Genomic DNA, 13059 nt, shown 5'->3' with positions numbered 1-13059 from the left:
TCATATATTTACTGGCAGGAATGATGAATTCTCCATGCAACTCGTATGTCATCAGTGGCTCTGGAAGGCTTCTGGAAAACAAAGGTGACATCATAAATTTAGCTATATGCTTTTCTACCTCTGTTTACTCTAAGCAGGAAACCTTTTTAACATTCAGCAGTATAATCCTTGCACTGGAGGCCACCATTGTTAGGGTGGCCCTTGAATTCAGTGTTTTCCAGCATGAAGGGAAAAATAGGTATTATTTGGGAGGGAATCCATTCACCTTCTGTGAGCTGAAGTGATGCCTCCAGTCCATCACAAAATCAATATTTTCTCAGATGAAGATCATACACATATACCGTGTAATTAATTCTTCATTAGTGTTTTTAAAATACAAACAATCACAATAAATGCCTTAGTGGAAAGAAATAAAGGTCCTAAAACAGTTAAGATTGCTGAACAGTACCCATCCACAAATAAAAATTCTAAAGCATTTCAAACAGAAACATTAACATTGAAAACCTTAGTCATCAATAAAAAATATACTGAATAATGGAGATCAGAGTCCAAACACCAGAGTAAAAACCTTCATTTATTAAGTTGACTTTACTGATGCTTATGAAATATTGGAGTAAACACTCAGACAGGAAATACTGTAGGCAGGAAATACTTCACTGTGGGCACTTTTTTCCCCTACTTATTTTTTTAAGTTATTCTTTCCAACACTTTGGAAGAGACACTTTTATTTTGGTAATGGTTCTCCAGCATTCTTTGATAGTCGTTGCACTAATACTTAATTTAACAAAACCAGCAGCTTAAAAATACTGAATTTGTGTTATACACAGAAGTTCTATGTTCTCAATTTAGTAAAATATCTTGATCAAGCATTGGCCAAGAAATTTGAGCAGAGAACACACCTAAAACTCTTACCTTTAACACTGAAAATATTATTACTATTGCACCTAGAACATCAGAACAAGGGCCAGAAGGGGAAAATATTTTAAATTTCATTTTACCACATTAAACCACAAAAAGGCAAAAAACTCTTCCTTTCACTACCAACTCTTAGCAAGTTTACCAACAACTCAGGTTTCTGAACCATCACTGAAATGTCTCTGATACAAAAACATTTGGGGGCTTCGGTCTCACGAACGTGAGTATTGGTGTTGCTAAATTGTTTTGTTTCACTCCAGACAAATAACAAACATATTTGCACAGAATGAAGCTCTGTTCCAAAATACAGGGAAAATGAGCAAAGCAGATTAACACAGTGTAGAGGAGGATTAGGATACAGAAGTCATAGTCCAACACATCAATAAATGGGAGGCAGGCTTACCGCAGATACTGCTTCATAGCACTGGTAATTGTCTTCACCTCCCACTCCAGAGAGTTTTCCAGGTCAACTTCATTGCAGGTTTTTGCATCTAGAAAATAATCAGAAAGAGAAGAGGGACATGGAACATGGAATTCTGAATCAGTATGCCCTACCTGAGCTGCAAACGTTGAATTTGGTCATGATGTATTTGCTCACATGAAGACAGAAGTAATGCAGCCTTGCTACTAGTTAATAGTAAGAAGATTTAACATCCAAACCTCTTTAGAGATTCTGTATTCTGTTTCAAAAAGTATTTACTGATTTTTTCCTTAATGAAGGATTAAAAAAAAAAATCACTTTCATGTAAAAAAATCTCTACAACAATTGATATTTTCATCACTTGAATTAAGCAGAAAAATGCACATAAACACAGAAAGATGTGCAAAAACAGGTTAGCAAAAAGAGCCACTAAGCCTAACAGCTTTTCCTCTTTTCTTTCATTATTTAAAATGCAAGTACAGTCAGAAATCTTTTTGAATTCTTTCCATAGTTTTGCTTGTAAACTATTATTTTGGAGTGAAAACAGCCAAAGTGCAATATGACCCTCCTTACTCTGGGAAAACATTGAAGAGGTACTTCAAGAGTGGGAGGACTCTTCTCTATCAGTGTTTCCTCTACCAGATGGACTGATTGTTGCCTTTTCTTGGTCAGTTTTAACTGATGAAGGGATGAAAAAAAGCTTCCTTGACCATTTGTCAGGTCTGTGGAACTCCTCCCACCTTTTAGTTGACAGAGTCTTAAGACAGATGGACTTGAATCATCCACCAGGTAACAGCTCACACCACAGTGGAATATTTTGCAGTTAGAAAAAAAACCTTTTTGGCCTAAAACCAGGAAGCAACAGCCAGTTGACACAAGCTGATCACATGTATATGGCCAAACTAGCCCAGAGTATTTGGTAATTTTGATTGCTTCAAGAGTTTCTGTGATTATTGCTGTTACATGTTTCCCTCAGTCACTACAGCAGGAGCTGACACAGATTACGTGTTGACCAGTTCATACAATTCAGAACTCATTTGTTACTCTGCTTGTCAGACAAATGACAGACACGTTCAAAAAATCAAATTAGGATCCCTGATTAAAGGTGCAGTCCTTTTACTGGGACTAAATAATTCTGTTCTAAAGGCTGTGCCAAGCAATTATTTCTCTAACTGAATATTCTCCCTCATTATATCAATTATTTAAATCTCATTTTAAAATACAAGTCAGATAACATTTTCTACCAAATTGTAACTAGGCAGCCATCACCCAAAATACTCAAGATTGTCTGAGGAAAAAGTTTCTTTTTTTCTGCTTTCTCATCCTGCTGTTTGTGTTCAAAGTCTCTTCTTTGAGAAGAAAACCTTCCTACTCAAGTAATCAAATAAAAACTGCCATCTTATCAGAAACTATTGAAACCTATGCAGGTTTTCTTGCTCAACCACTATCCACTTTCTAAATAACTGCTTCATAATCATCAATCTCCTTTATAGGCAAAGGATGCACTAAGTTAGGTGAAATTTGAAGAGGAAAATAACAAGTGTCCAAATTCCAAAGCTAGCCCCTTAAAATTAAAACCAGAAGGTATTGCTGAAGTATTTCATTATCTCTTGTGGAAAAACAAAAACCCAAAACCAAAAAGCCCAAACTGACTCTCCTAGTTTTCACTCTCCTTGTTCACATAGCAGCCACTGTGCACTGAATGGCAACTTTGCACTGATAAAAATAACTGTGCACATTTATGGAACAGCTTTTGACAGAGCAGCTCTAAAATTTATGCAAATCTTTCTGACAATAAGGGAGCATGAGAGTTTATAAAAACAGTCCAGATCACTAAAGTAGGTTAGGAGGAGACTCTCTCTGCTTTCATAGGCAATATGCCCACTGGAGGAATGGAGGCATACTGCCATTTATTTATAGAAAATAATAAATAAATCAATGCCATTGTTCTGAAAGCTGCTGAGTTTGAAAAGGCACCTGAAAGTCATCTTCTACAACCAGGAGCAAGGGTCTGTCTGCAAGCTGACCTGTGCAGTGGTTTGCATGGACTCTGTTGCATGGAATGAGCCACATCAAATCTATAATGTAGATCCTTGATGAAATGGGAATTGGTCCCTGATGCACTCCAAGAACTGAGCCTCCAATTGCTTATACCACATTCCCATAACACTGGAACCCTAACTCAGTATCCCTCTTTACAATGAGATATTGGATTCATTTAACATTTTCCCTTGAAATGTAGTGAGTGTTTTCCTTACCAAATGCCTCACTTAAATTGAGAGGAGATTATTGCTGCAAACAGCACACCATAGGTACAATGCTTGTTACAAGCAACTTCAAGGTCTCAGTTAATTGCAAAATCAATTTGTTTATTTTCTGAAAGCAGAATTGTGTATTTATTTGCTGGGCCTCTTTTTACAGAAGACTTAATTCATTAAATTTTTACATTAAAGGTGAAAATCTGTGCATTCCTTGTGTCAGAAAAGCCTACTTGGGTCTTCTCATCCTCTCTTGGCTTTCAATGTCCTTTCCAAAATTTTATAGAAAATTATTCTGAAAGGGAGACAAAACTATGTGCTGTTATGTCCTTGGTTACCATTTGGAAGACTTTTTATGCACTTTGGGCCTTTCAGACTGTGAACCTCACAGTCAATGAGAGGTAACTTAAAAGCCTTTGAAACCTTATCAAACATTTTAAAATACAGAAAGTTAATATGAGGTTTTTATGATTCTGAAAAGATCTTTCATATAAAAGGGTATCTAAGAGTATAGCCAGAGACAAAGGATTAAAGATTAATCAGTCATTTTAAATTCTCTGTACTGCTGTATATCAAAAAGAAACCTTCTTTATTCTCCTCTGAGGACAGACAGATAAAGAGCACAGATAGGATCACTTTCAACAAATCCTCAGAAAAAAAAGTACCTGCACGCACCCAAACTTTCTCCTGTTTGGTATTTTGCCTCATTTTGATACCATTGTACTCTTCCTACTTCGAATAAATACATGAATCTTGGGAAGGACAAAAAATGTTTCTAATTTTAAAAAAATAACTGAAAACAGATGCTGGAATCCCCAGTAAACTCTTCCAGCTGCTACTGCACCACTGGCAACCTGAGCCTATTTAATTTGGATACCACTAATGGCAAAGAGGAAAATTTGCCTGCCAGACCTGCACACCCAAGCTAAGGCAGTAAGTATAAAACTTCAAAACATCTTATGGCACCAAATGTATTTCATTAAGACTCTCTGAGTGATAACATGTCATTCTTCCTATGGTCAAGGGCTAAAGATAGTCATTGTTTACTGAAGCTAACTCCAGCAGAGATAAACAGCCATAAGATTCTGTCACAGATCAGTCATTTTTATTAATCCCACTTCCTATTTCCAAAAAGAGAGTTTTTCTACAGTGCTTCAAAGACACAGGCAGGTTTATGTGCACTAATGGAGAACTTCAGGGTGCCGTTAATATTGATTAAAGTAAGATGCCATAAATTAATATTTAGCAAGGTCATCATGACAGATTGATATGACATGCAGGTCCTCGAGCCTGATGTCTTATCATTTCTGAAGAGACAGCCTGTTTGAAAAGAAAAAAAAATAAGGAAAGGAAAAGAAAAAGTCTTACAGGTGGCACTGAACTGACAGCAGCATGTAATATAAAAGCGCTTTGTCATTCACATAATGTCTGGGGTAATGAAATGAATTCACTTTCTGGCTTCCTCCAGTTTGCAGTGCCAAGGAACACTGTGTTATCAGCACAGATGGAGCATGCATGGTTCTGGAGAAGAGCCTGGTGCAAACTGCAAACAAGCTTCTTTGCATACCAATGAATCCCTGAGAATCAGACCTTTGCTGTCAAGCGACAGGTTTGGAAGCTCTGTAAAAAAATGAACTAATCCCCATGGTCTTGTCTGACTGCATGTACTGTCAGTGCTCAGGACAAGAGGCTGGGAAACACAGCACATCTTGCAGTCATGGCTACTGCTTTGGTGAGAGGGATCAGCCAGATGAGGGATTTCATCCAGGTGCCAAGACTACTATTTTTTTTGGGCCTTCCTCTAGGGACAGCAGAGCTGCAAGAGAACTACAGTCACCAGGATTAAACAGGCATCAAAATTTCCAGAAAGAAAAAAGAAGGGAGAAAAGTTTCTGAAAATAATTTTATGAATAAAAAAAAAAAAAAGAAATCAATTAAAAGCTCTGCATGGCTAACTAGGTATAAAAGAATCTCAGATGTTACCCACACGTAAGAGCTATACTACTAAGTTTATCAAAACAAACCCTTTCTCCATCTGTCTCCTGCCTTGGCACAGAGTTATTATTAATACATACATCATATTCCTCCTCTTCTATCAAAGAGCTCCCTGCCAGTGGGCTTAACTAAAGACACACATGGGTGTCTACACCTCTGTGTCTCAGACAAGGGAGAAGAAAGGTGGAAACTTCAAATAATGAAGCGATAAGCTTCAAACTTTCTTAAATTTGAATTTTCTGATCAGACTCTTCAACTCAGGCTGCTTTAATCCCACCAACATCAGCGTTGCATCAAGTCCATGATTTGCTCTCACACGTCCCATAGGAGTTCTCCTAGTTTATTCCTTCCAGTTAATCTTGGTCATGCTAAACCAGGGGAATTTACATTCATACAGATGCCTTTCAAACTCAATCTTGACAGTAAAACAACACGAAATAAAATACTGAAAAATGATTGTAAAATAGAGGCATACCCATCAACAAACTGAGAAGTCTCTGGACCTTTGAACTCACCCCCACAACTCTGTACAATCCTTGGTCATTTATACCTATTATGCAAAAGGAGAAAAGAAAAAAAGGTAGAAAATGAAACACAGTCAAATTTAGCATTAAAACTTTTACCTGAGCAACAAATTCTCCTCAAAGACAAAGAGACTACACAGTATTAACACAGTCAGGAGAACAACATTATAAATAAAACATGGCAAGAATCCTTTTGTTCTTCTGTGGTTATAAGGTAAGTTCATATTGTTTTGATAAAGATTTCATGCACCTCAGTTCCACTTCAGAAAGGGGGAGGAGGAGCAAACAGGAATAAATCTTTACTTGGAAAAAAAGAAATGTAAATCACTGGCTGTTTTCACATTTTTTAAATGACATTTTGGATACATCAGCATCCACATTCTAATAATGCAAGAACTGAACCAACAAATGCTAAATTAAGATTTCTTCAACAAACATAATTTTCCTCTTTTCCAAATATGTGGCTGACAAAAAGAGTTTGGAGAAAATAAAGAAAAACTTGAGTCTCTTCCCAGCTTTTCCAAGTTTGTAGATGTTTTTCATTGAAGATATTCCAACCCACCCTGGTCCACGTACCAGTTATGTCCAGGGGCACCACTACAAGTCATAGTGAAATAGATAATTCTGGTTTTGCTTGGGATGCACAGAGTAGCCACAACCAGTATGGTATTTTCAGTCCCCTGCTCTCATTTCATGTCACTCTTTCTGTGCCCTCCTCTCTTACACGTTCACTTCTCTTCCCCCTTCTCATCCTCTGCTTTTCCCTTCCTTCACCACGCTCGGTTTTAACCCTAAGGAAGTAAAACTAGGAGTATAAATTGAAGGAAAATGGGAGGGAGAGAAAGGGCAGGGAAGGAGAAGTGCAAATTATGCCTTTGCTTGCTGCATTGTTTTGGAGCCCGTGTAGTGGGAGGTAAAATATTAGAGTCCAGAAGTTGACACAGATGTTTGAGAGGCCACAGAATGAGCAGTCATCCAGAAACATCATCACACTCTACCTCTACATGCACATTGGCCTGGAAGAGTAGAAATGCCACAAAATACCTGTGTTTCTACTCCAAGGAAATCTTTTCAGCTAACAGATTATGTGGTATTCTTATTCAAAACATCCTCCAACAAAGGAAGACTTGTGGAGAATTCCCAGTTTCAATACCAAACTGTTCCAACAGAGAAAGAAAATTAAAACCAGTCATATGAGAAAAAGTTTCTGCCCAAATAAATATTAGATGAAGGATGTAAAAATCATTAGCCTTTTAATGAATTACTGTCAGACACAACCATAATACACAGCAATAATTCTCAATACAGTGGAGAGAACTTCACATTTTCTACCTCCTCCTCCTCCTGCCATGACTCTTCCTTCTTCTCTCACCCTCTCCTCTTCCTCACACAGTTTGCAGCCTCCTCAGTCACCTGAGACCTTTGAGAAGCTGCTGATCTCCTCCTCCTCCTCCTCCTCCTCCCTGTCATCACTGCCCCATCCTCTGTCCCATGGGGAGCTGACAGGCTGCAGCAGCAGCTGCCCCTTCTTGGTTGCTCCACCTGGGCAAAACTGCCCCTTTTCCCTCCCTGCCATGATGCTGAGTCTTAAGCTAGATGTCATCTTCAGAGCTGGCTCAAATGAACAGAATAAGCTACATCTCCAGGATTTCATCTGTGGTCATCAAGAACCACAGCTCTAGAGAATGCTCACAGTTCAGCTGGGTGCAAAACACCAAGAACCACAAAGCCCAGTTATGTGGCCACGACACTGTTCTTCTCAAAAGATGAGGTTATCAACCCAAGCAAGGAAGTCTTCCAGTGATCCCCAGAACAACAGTGTGACAGCATGCTGTGCACCACTTCAAGACTGTCAACACTACCAAAAAATATAAACATAATCCTTGATTCACTCCAAACAAGGATGTACCAGGAGTCTGTCCTGAGAGCCACGATTATTTTTTACTTAAATTTCTCTGAGGTGTCCAGGAAAATTCTGCTACCAAAGTAACACCATGCTTTTTAATGCTCTGCCAAAAGGCATCACATGTTTTTTTTATACAATGTCCTCCACTACTTTTAGTACCAGGGAACAAGCCTTCTGCATCACATGCAAGAAGCCAAAAAAGCTGAAGAAGTTCTGTCACAGTCTTGCTTATTTGCTCAGCTCTTGCTTATCTCAGAAGTTGCTTCGTGACTTCCTGTGCTTCTCACATGAAAACCAGGGGGAACCAAACTGTGCTGTCCCCAAACATACATTTATAGTCTTAAAAATAATTAAGGTCAAGCCACAGAACCTACTGCTCAATATTAAAATGGGCGTGATGTGGAAAAGCCTCTGAAATTATGGCAGTATTGAAAGTAAGACAATCCTCCAGCAGTAATGGTGAATCTGTGATGGTAATTATCAGATAATTGATCAGTTTCAAATTCATCAACCTGATAAAAGCACAGCCACTTGCCAGCAGGCATCAAGAACCACAAAGAGGACTTAATAGTTCAACACCACTTTAAAATTATACCTTCAGACCTACTTCTAAATGATGTTGTCTTGAAAATACACAAACCCAGATTTGAAAGCGTTTTAATAGTAATTAAAAAAAAAATAGTAAATAAAAATAGTCATTTATAGTATTGTAAGCAAGGGATGGAGGCAAGTTTTCTGTGTGGATGGTGTTGTACATGGGCCAGTAATAGAGCTGCAGATACAACTTTTTATATTGCACTGCATAGCACAGACACAGACCTACAAGGGACACTGAATTCAGTGTAACGCCAGAATTAGAAAATCAAGATTTTTCTACTTCCTTATCATCATCTTCCTTTCCAGACAGACTGGACAGACAGCTCGATGCTGCCATCTCTCTCTGCAGCTCAGATTAGCAGCTCCAGGAGTTCTGAATCAAGAGGAAGATTGCTCTGGCTAACACCTACCTCATCCTCCCAGGAGTAACAACCCGCTGCCCGCACACAAACACGTGCACAGAGACTTCACCACCAGAGCAAACAGCTCTTTGATGTGTCTCTAAACTTTTTACCCCTTTGTATTCTTCTCAGCAGAGAATTAGAAATAAAATACTCCAAGCAGCATCCCAAACTGTTCTCTCAGACAGACAGGATGGGTGCACAGCCCACCAGCAGCGTGCTCAGCAGGTGAGAGACAGGCTGTGCATCTCGATGTGGGTGCTGCCAGGTAAAGCACAGCCCATGTCTCACAAAGCAATGCTCAGTCAGAACCTTCCATCCAATTTAGCCAAGACACTGCCTCTGAGTCTTCTAGTCATTCAGAGCAAGTAATTTCCTTCCTGGCTTTATAAAAGGGAATGTAACTAAGAAAAAAAAAAACCATTCAGCCATTGACAAGTTTATGTTCAACATCTCTGCTATGCTCTTCTCTCTCTGAATACCAGACTTCTTCTGCTATGACATGACAAGACTATTCTCAGTTTCCACCCACACTAGACTGTCCTCTCCTTCCACCCACGCCAACCTCACACCCATTATGATTAAAAGAGATAAAAACATGGCACACAAGCACAGTCTCTGAAAAGGCATCTGTCCTGTCTTCTTCTCTCGAACATAATTTGCTTTTGATGTGTTATCATTAAAGTAAAATAATCAAGTAAAAGTTGTCTTAAGAACAAGTATAGATATAAAATCTGCAGCCTGAAAGATGGATTTTCTTCATCATGCAGCTATTTGGCCAGACCCTTCTGAGGTAAAACCTGGATGTTCTCCTGACCTTCTGTTAAGCTCGCCAGACACCACCAGAAGGTCCTGCAGGTTCTGCAGGAAATGGGAACTGATCCTTTAGGAATTCTTCAGTCAGTCTCATGGGTGAAGTCTGTCTGTGAAGTTTGGTTGGCTTTATTTGTTTTCTAAATCATTTTAAGTTCAGTATTGACAAACAGAAAACCATCAACAACTGCTTGAAAAGTGACAGATGAAGCAAGTTCATGGAAACAGAGCTAGGTGGATTGCTGAGTTCCTGGAAGGTAAGTATCTCACCCAAAACCATTCCTGAACCCCTGGGAAAATAAATATTTATTGAATTTTCTTTAAATTTTATATCTCCACAGACTGGAGATACTGTAACTAACTTTGCTCCCTAATTTTCCTGGAAGGTAAGTATCTCACCCAAAACCATTCCTGAACCCCTGGGAAAATAAATATTTATTGACTTTTCTTTAAATTTTATTTTCTTTTCATTCAATTTAATGCATTCTATTCTCAAAATTTTTTTTCTTTCATTACTCCACAAAAATAAATTAATATCTAAAAGTCACTTTCATTGGTTCCAATTCAAACAAAGCAGGTCTTAAAATGCTGCAAGTGATGGTGAAGCTGCAAAGTCTCCACAGACTGGAGACACTGTAACTAACTTTGGTCCCTAATTCTCTTCCAAGCATAGGTCAGGATGGATTCCACTATGGAGAGGCAGCCTCCTAACCTATGCAAGCTCATCATCTGTCTTGAACAAAACTATTAGTTCCCACAGCCCTGCCAAGAAAACCCACATCTAGCCCCTTTTTTTCCCCCAAAAAGCCACTTCATGAAGGAAGTCTTCACACTTTTTCCACTGCTGTGTTCTTGTTTCACTTCCCTTGCAAGGCATCACAGGAAATCTTTTAAAAAGATGACTACTTGAAGTTATTCAAATGCACCAAGAGATAATAAATCAAAATACAGTGCACTGAACACAGCCTACAGCAAGCATGGTTTATAAGGCACTGGAAGGTAAGTAGTTACTGTGCTGTAGACCAAATCAGGCCTTTCACTACATACCCACATGCTACCCTGGTCATAAAATCTGCCTCATCCAGCACAAAGAGAAGATCTTTCTATATGGAAGCAGAATTTTGCAGTGAAGACAACTTATCTGTAGGATGCCAGCTTTATCTGCAGTGTTTCCCACAATGTGAAATAATCAGAGTGTGAATGCCAGCAACTGAAATTTTTCAAGTGATGAGGCAGGCAACTCTTATTTGAAAAATATTCCAAAGAACAGAATGAATAAAAATAACCCCAAATAGAATATGCTCTACTCTGGAACACCACCTTTAATGCATCAAGACTAGACCAGGAGAAAAAAGCCTAAGAGAGAAAGGATTTCAGATCCTCCTTTTGTTGTTTAAATGCCAAATTCTCAATGTGACAAAGACTGATTGGTCTTCCTAACAATGTTGTACAGTAAGTGCATATAGGGAAGCCACTGCTCAATCAGCCTCTCCACAATCATCATCCTCTCTCCACAGATCTACAGGAGACTAGATCACACAGCCCTTCTTTGAAGAGCAGACCAGCTGCTCCATCCCCTCCACAAACAGGTAGGGTGGATCATTACCTCGTGTTTCAACAGCACTGATGCACTTTTTGATGATGGTGAACCCTATCTTATCCAGCTGGGCACCTACAAGGCAAAAAAAAAAAGGTTTGAAAAGTTTTAAGGCACCATTACCATCATGTCTCCCAAAAACAAGGCTGGACTTCATCACATAGGTAGCACTACTCAGGGAAAACTATATATATTTTGGAATGGAAATATTTCATCACTTTTTCTAGAGAAATTCTCCTTTTCTCCTTCACAGCCCTGCCTAGCCCAAGTAAAGGCTCATTTTGGTGGTAGTGGCTTCATTGAATCTGCTCACAGCAAGCAGCCTTTGAAGAATGGGATCTCTGAGGAGGTACATGTGTTGGAAGATGCAAACCAGAATTTAAGAGTACTTACTGCAACACTGACAGCCTCTGAGAGAGTTAACCCAATGGGACAGGGAAGTACTCCTGATGAAAAACCCATAACCATCAACAGCAGGGCTTTTACTGAGTCTACCCTGAGCCAAAGAAACTCCCACACTAAAGACAGGGGACACATGTATGTAATTTCTCAGCAGTTGATGAGCTGGCTACATAAAAGCAGATACATTAACAGGAGAGCAGCTGAGACCCAGCATTCCTTTGTTGTTCCTATCTTCCTCCTTTTTCTTCACATTTAAAAGCTTCTATTGCAAAACTGCCCTTCTCCCAAGCATCTGGCCTTCTTGCTCCTGGGGACCTGGGCTTGAACCACAAAAATAAAACTCTGTGGAAAAACTTCTATTTATAACACCAGGATCCAGGTTTAACCAACACTTTAATTAAATAAAAAAAGAATCAAGCATAAATTGCCTGATAATGCAAAGAGGATAAACTGCTTTCCTTCACAGAATCACAGAATAGTTTAGGTTGGAAAAGCACTTTGCTAACAGAAGAGAGAGAACATCATTTAAAGGAAGCTTTTTTTAACCAACACTTTAATTAAATAAAAAAAGAGTCAAGCATAAATTGCCTGATAATGCAAGGAGGATAAACTGCTTTCCTTCACAGAATAGTTTAGGTTGGAAAAGTACTTTGCTAACAGAAGAGAGAGAACATCATTTAAAGGAAGCTTTTTCTTCTATTTCCATGTTATGGTTTACATTTTAAATATATTATGGTTTACATTTTAAATAGGTGCCTTCAGTTTTTCTGCTGACCTTTGTGCTCAGCTGGGATTGCTTTTAAAACCATACTTATGTGTTACCAGATGTGTACACACAAGCTGGATGGAGAAATTGGGATGCATTTACATACAAATTAACCCTTTTCTGAGTGCATTGCAAGCATGAAGTAAACTGGGGAAAACAATCAGACTGTTTCTCTGGCTTATGTCCAGTTCTACAGTACTTACATGTGTATTAAACTGCATTACTAGGAAAAAAACATTAATTACAAAATTCACAAAGTATATTCAGAACTTGAGATTAAAAATAAAATACTTCATCACGTTGGCTTCACAGGAACAAAAATTACCTTTGCTTTTCTCAATTGTTAAAGGATAACAAGAATCAGCCTTTAATAGTAATTCAGATACTTACTTCCCTCTCGTTTGGCATTTGCTTTATTCAAATTGATGAACAGCTAACACAAAAAGAGTGAAAAGACAAATTAT

The 13059-nt window shown here is 38.6% G+C and overlaps 1 protein-coding gene across 1 annotated transcript in view; it reads right to left on the bottom strand.

The window, feature by feature from the left end:
- Positions 1–13059, bottom strand: part of ARHGAP10 (Rho GTPase activating protein 10) — a gene marked incomplete at its 5' end in the record, with an annotated part of 81107 nt that overhangs the window by 51004 nt on the left and 17044 nt on the right. The window contains 5 exons of the mRNA XM_008945893.1: positions 13–71; positions 1319–1406; positions 6065–6139; positions 11437–11502; positions 12986–13028. Of these exons, the coding sequence (XP_008944141.1) occupies positions 13–71; positions 1319–1406; positions 6065–6139; positions 11437–11502; positions 12986–13028 (331 nt within the window). The remainder of the gene's footprint in view (positions 1–12; positions 72–1318; positions 1407–6064; positions 6140–11436; positions 11503–12985; positions 13029–13059) is intronic.

This window comes from Merops nubicus, unplaced genomic scaffold (genome assembly GCF_000691845.1).
Source record: "Merops nubicus isolate BGI_N331 unplaced genomic scaffold, ASM69184v1 scaffold2648, whole genome shotgun sequence".
NCBI classification, from domain to species: Eukaryota; Metazoa; Chordata; class Aves; order Coraciiformes; family Meropidae; genus Merops; species Merops nubicus.
The sequence above is the reverse complement of the archived record's forward strand: the minus strand, read 5'-3'. Positions and strand labels throughout refer to the sequence as shown.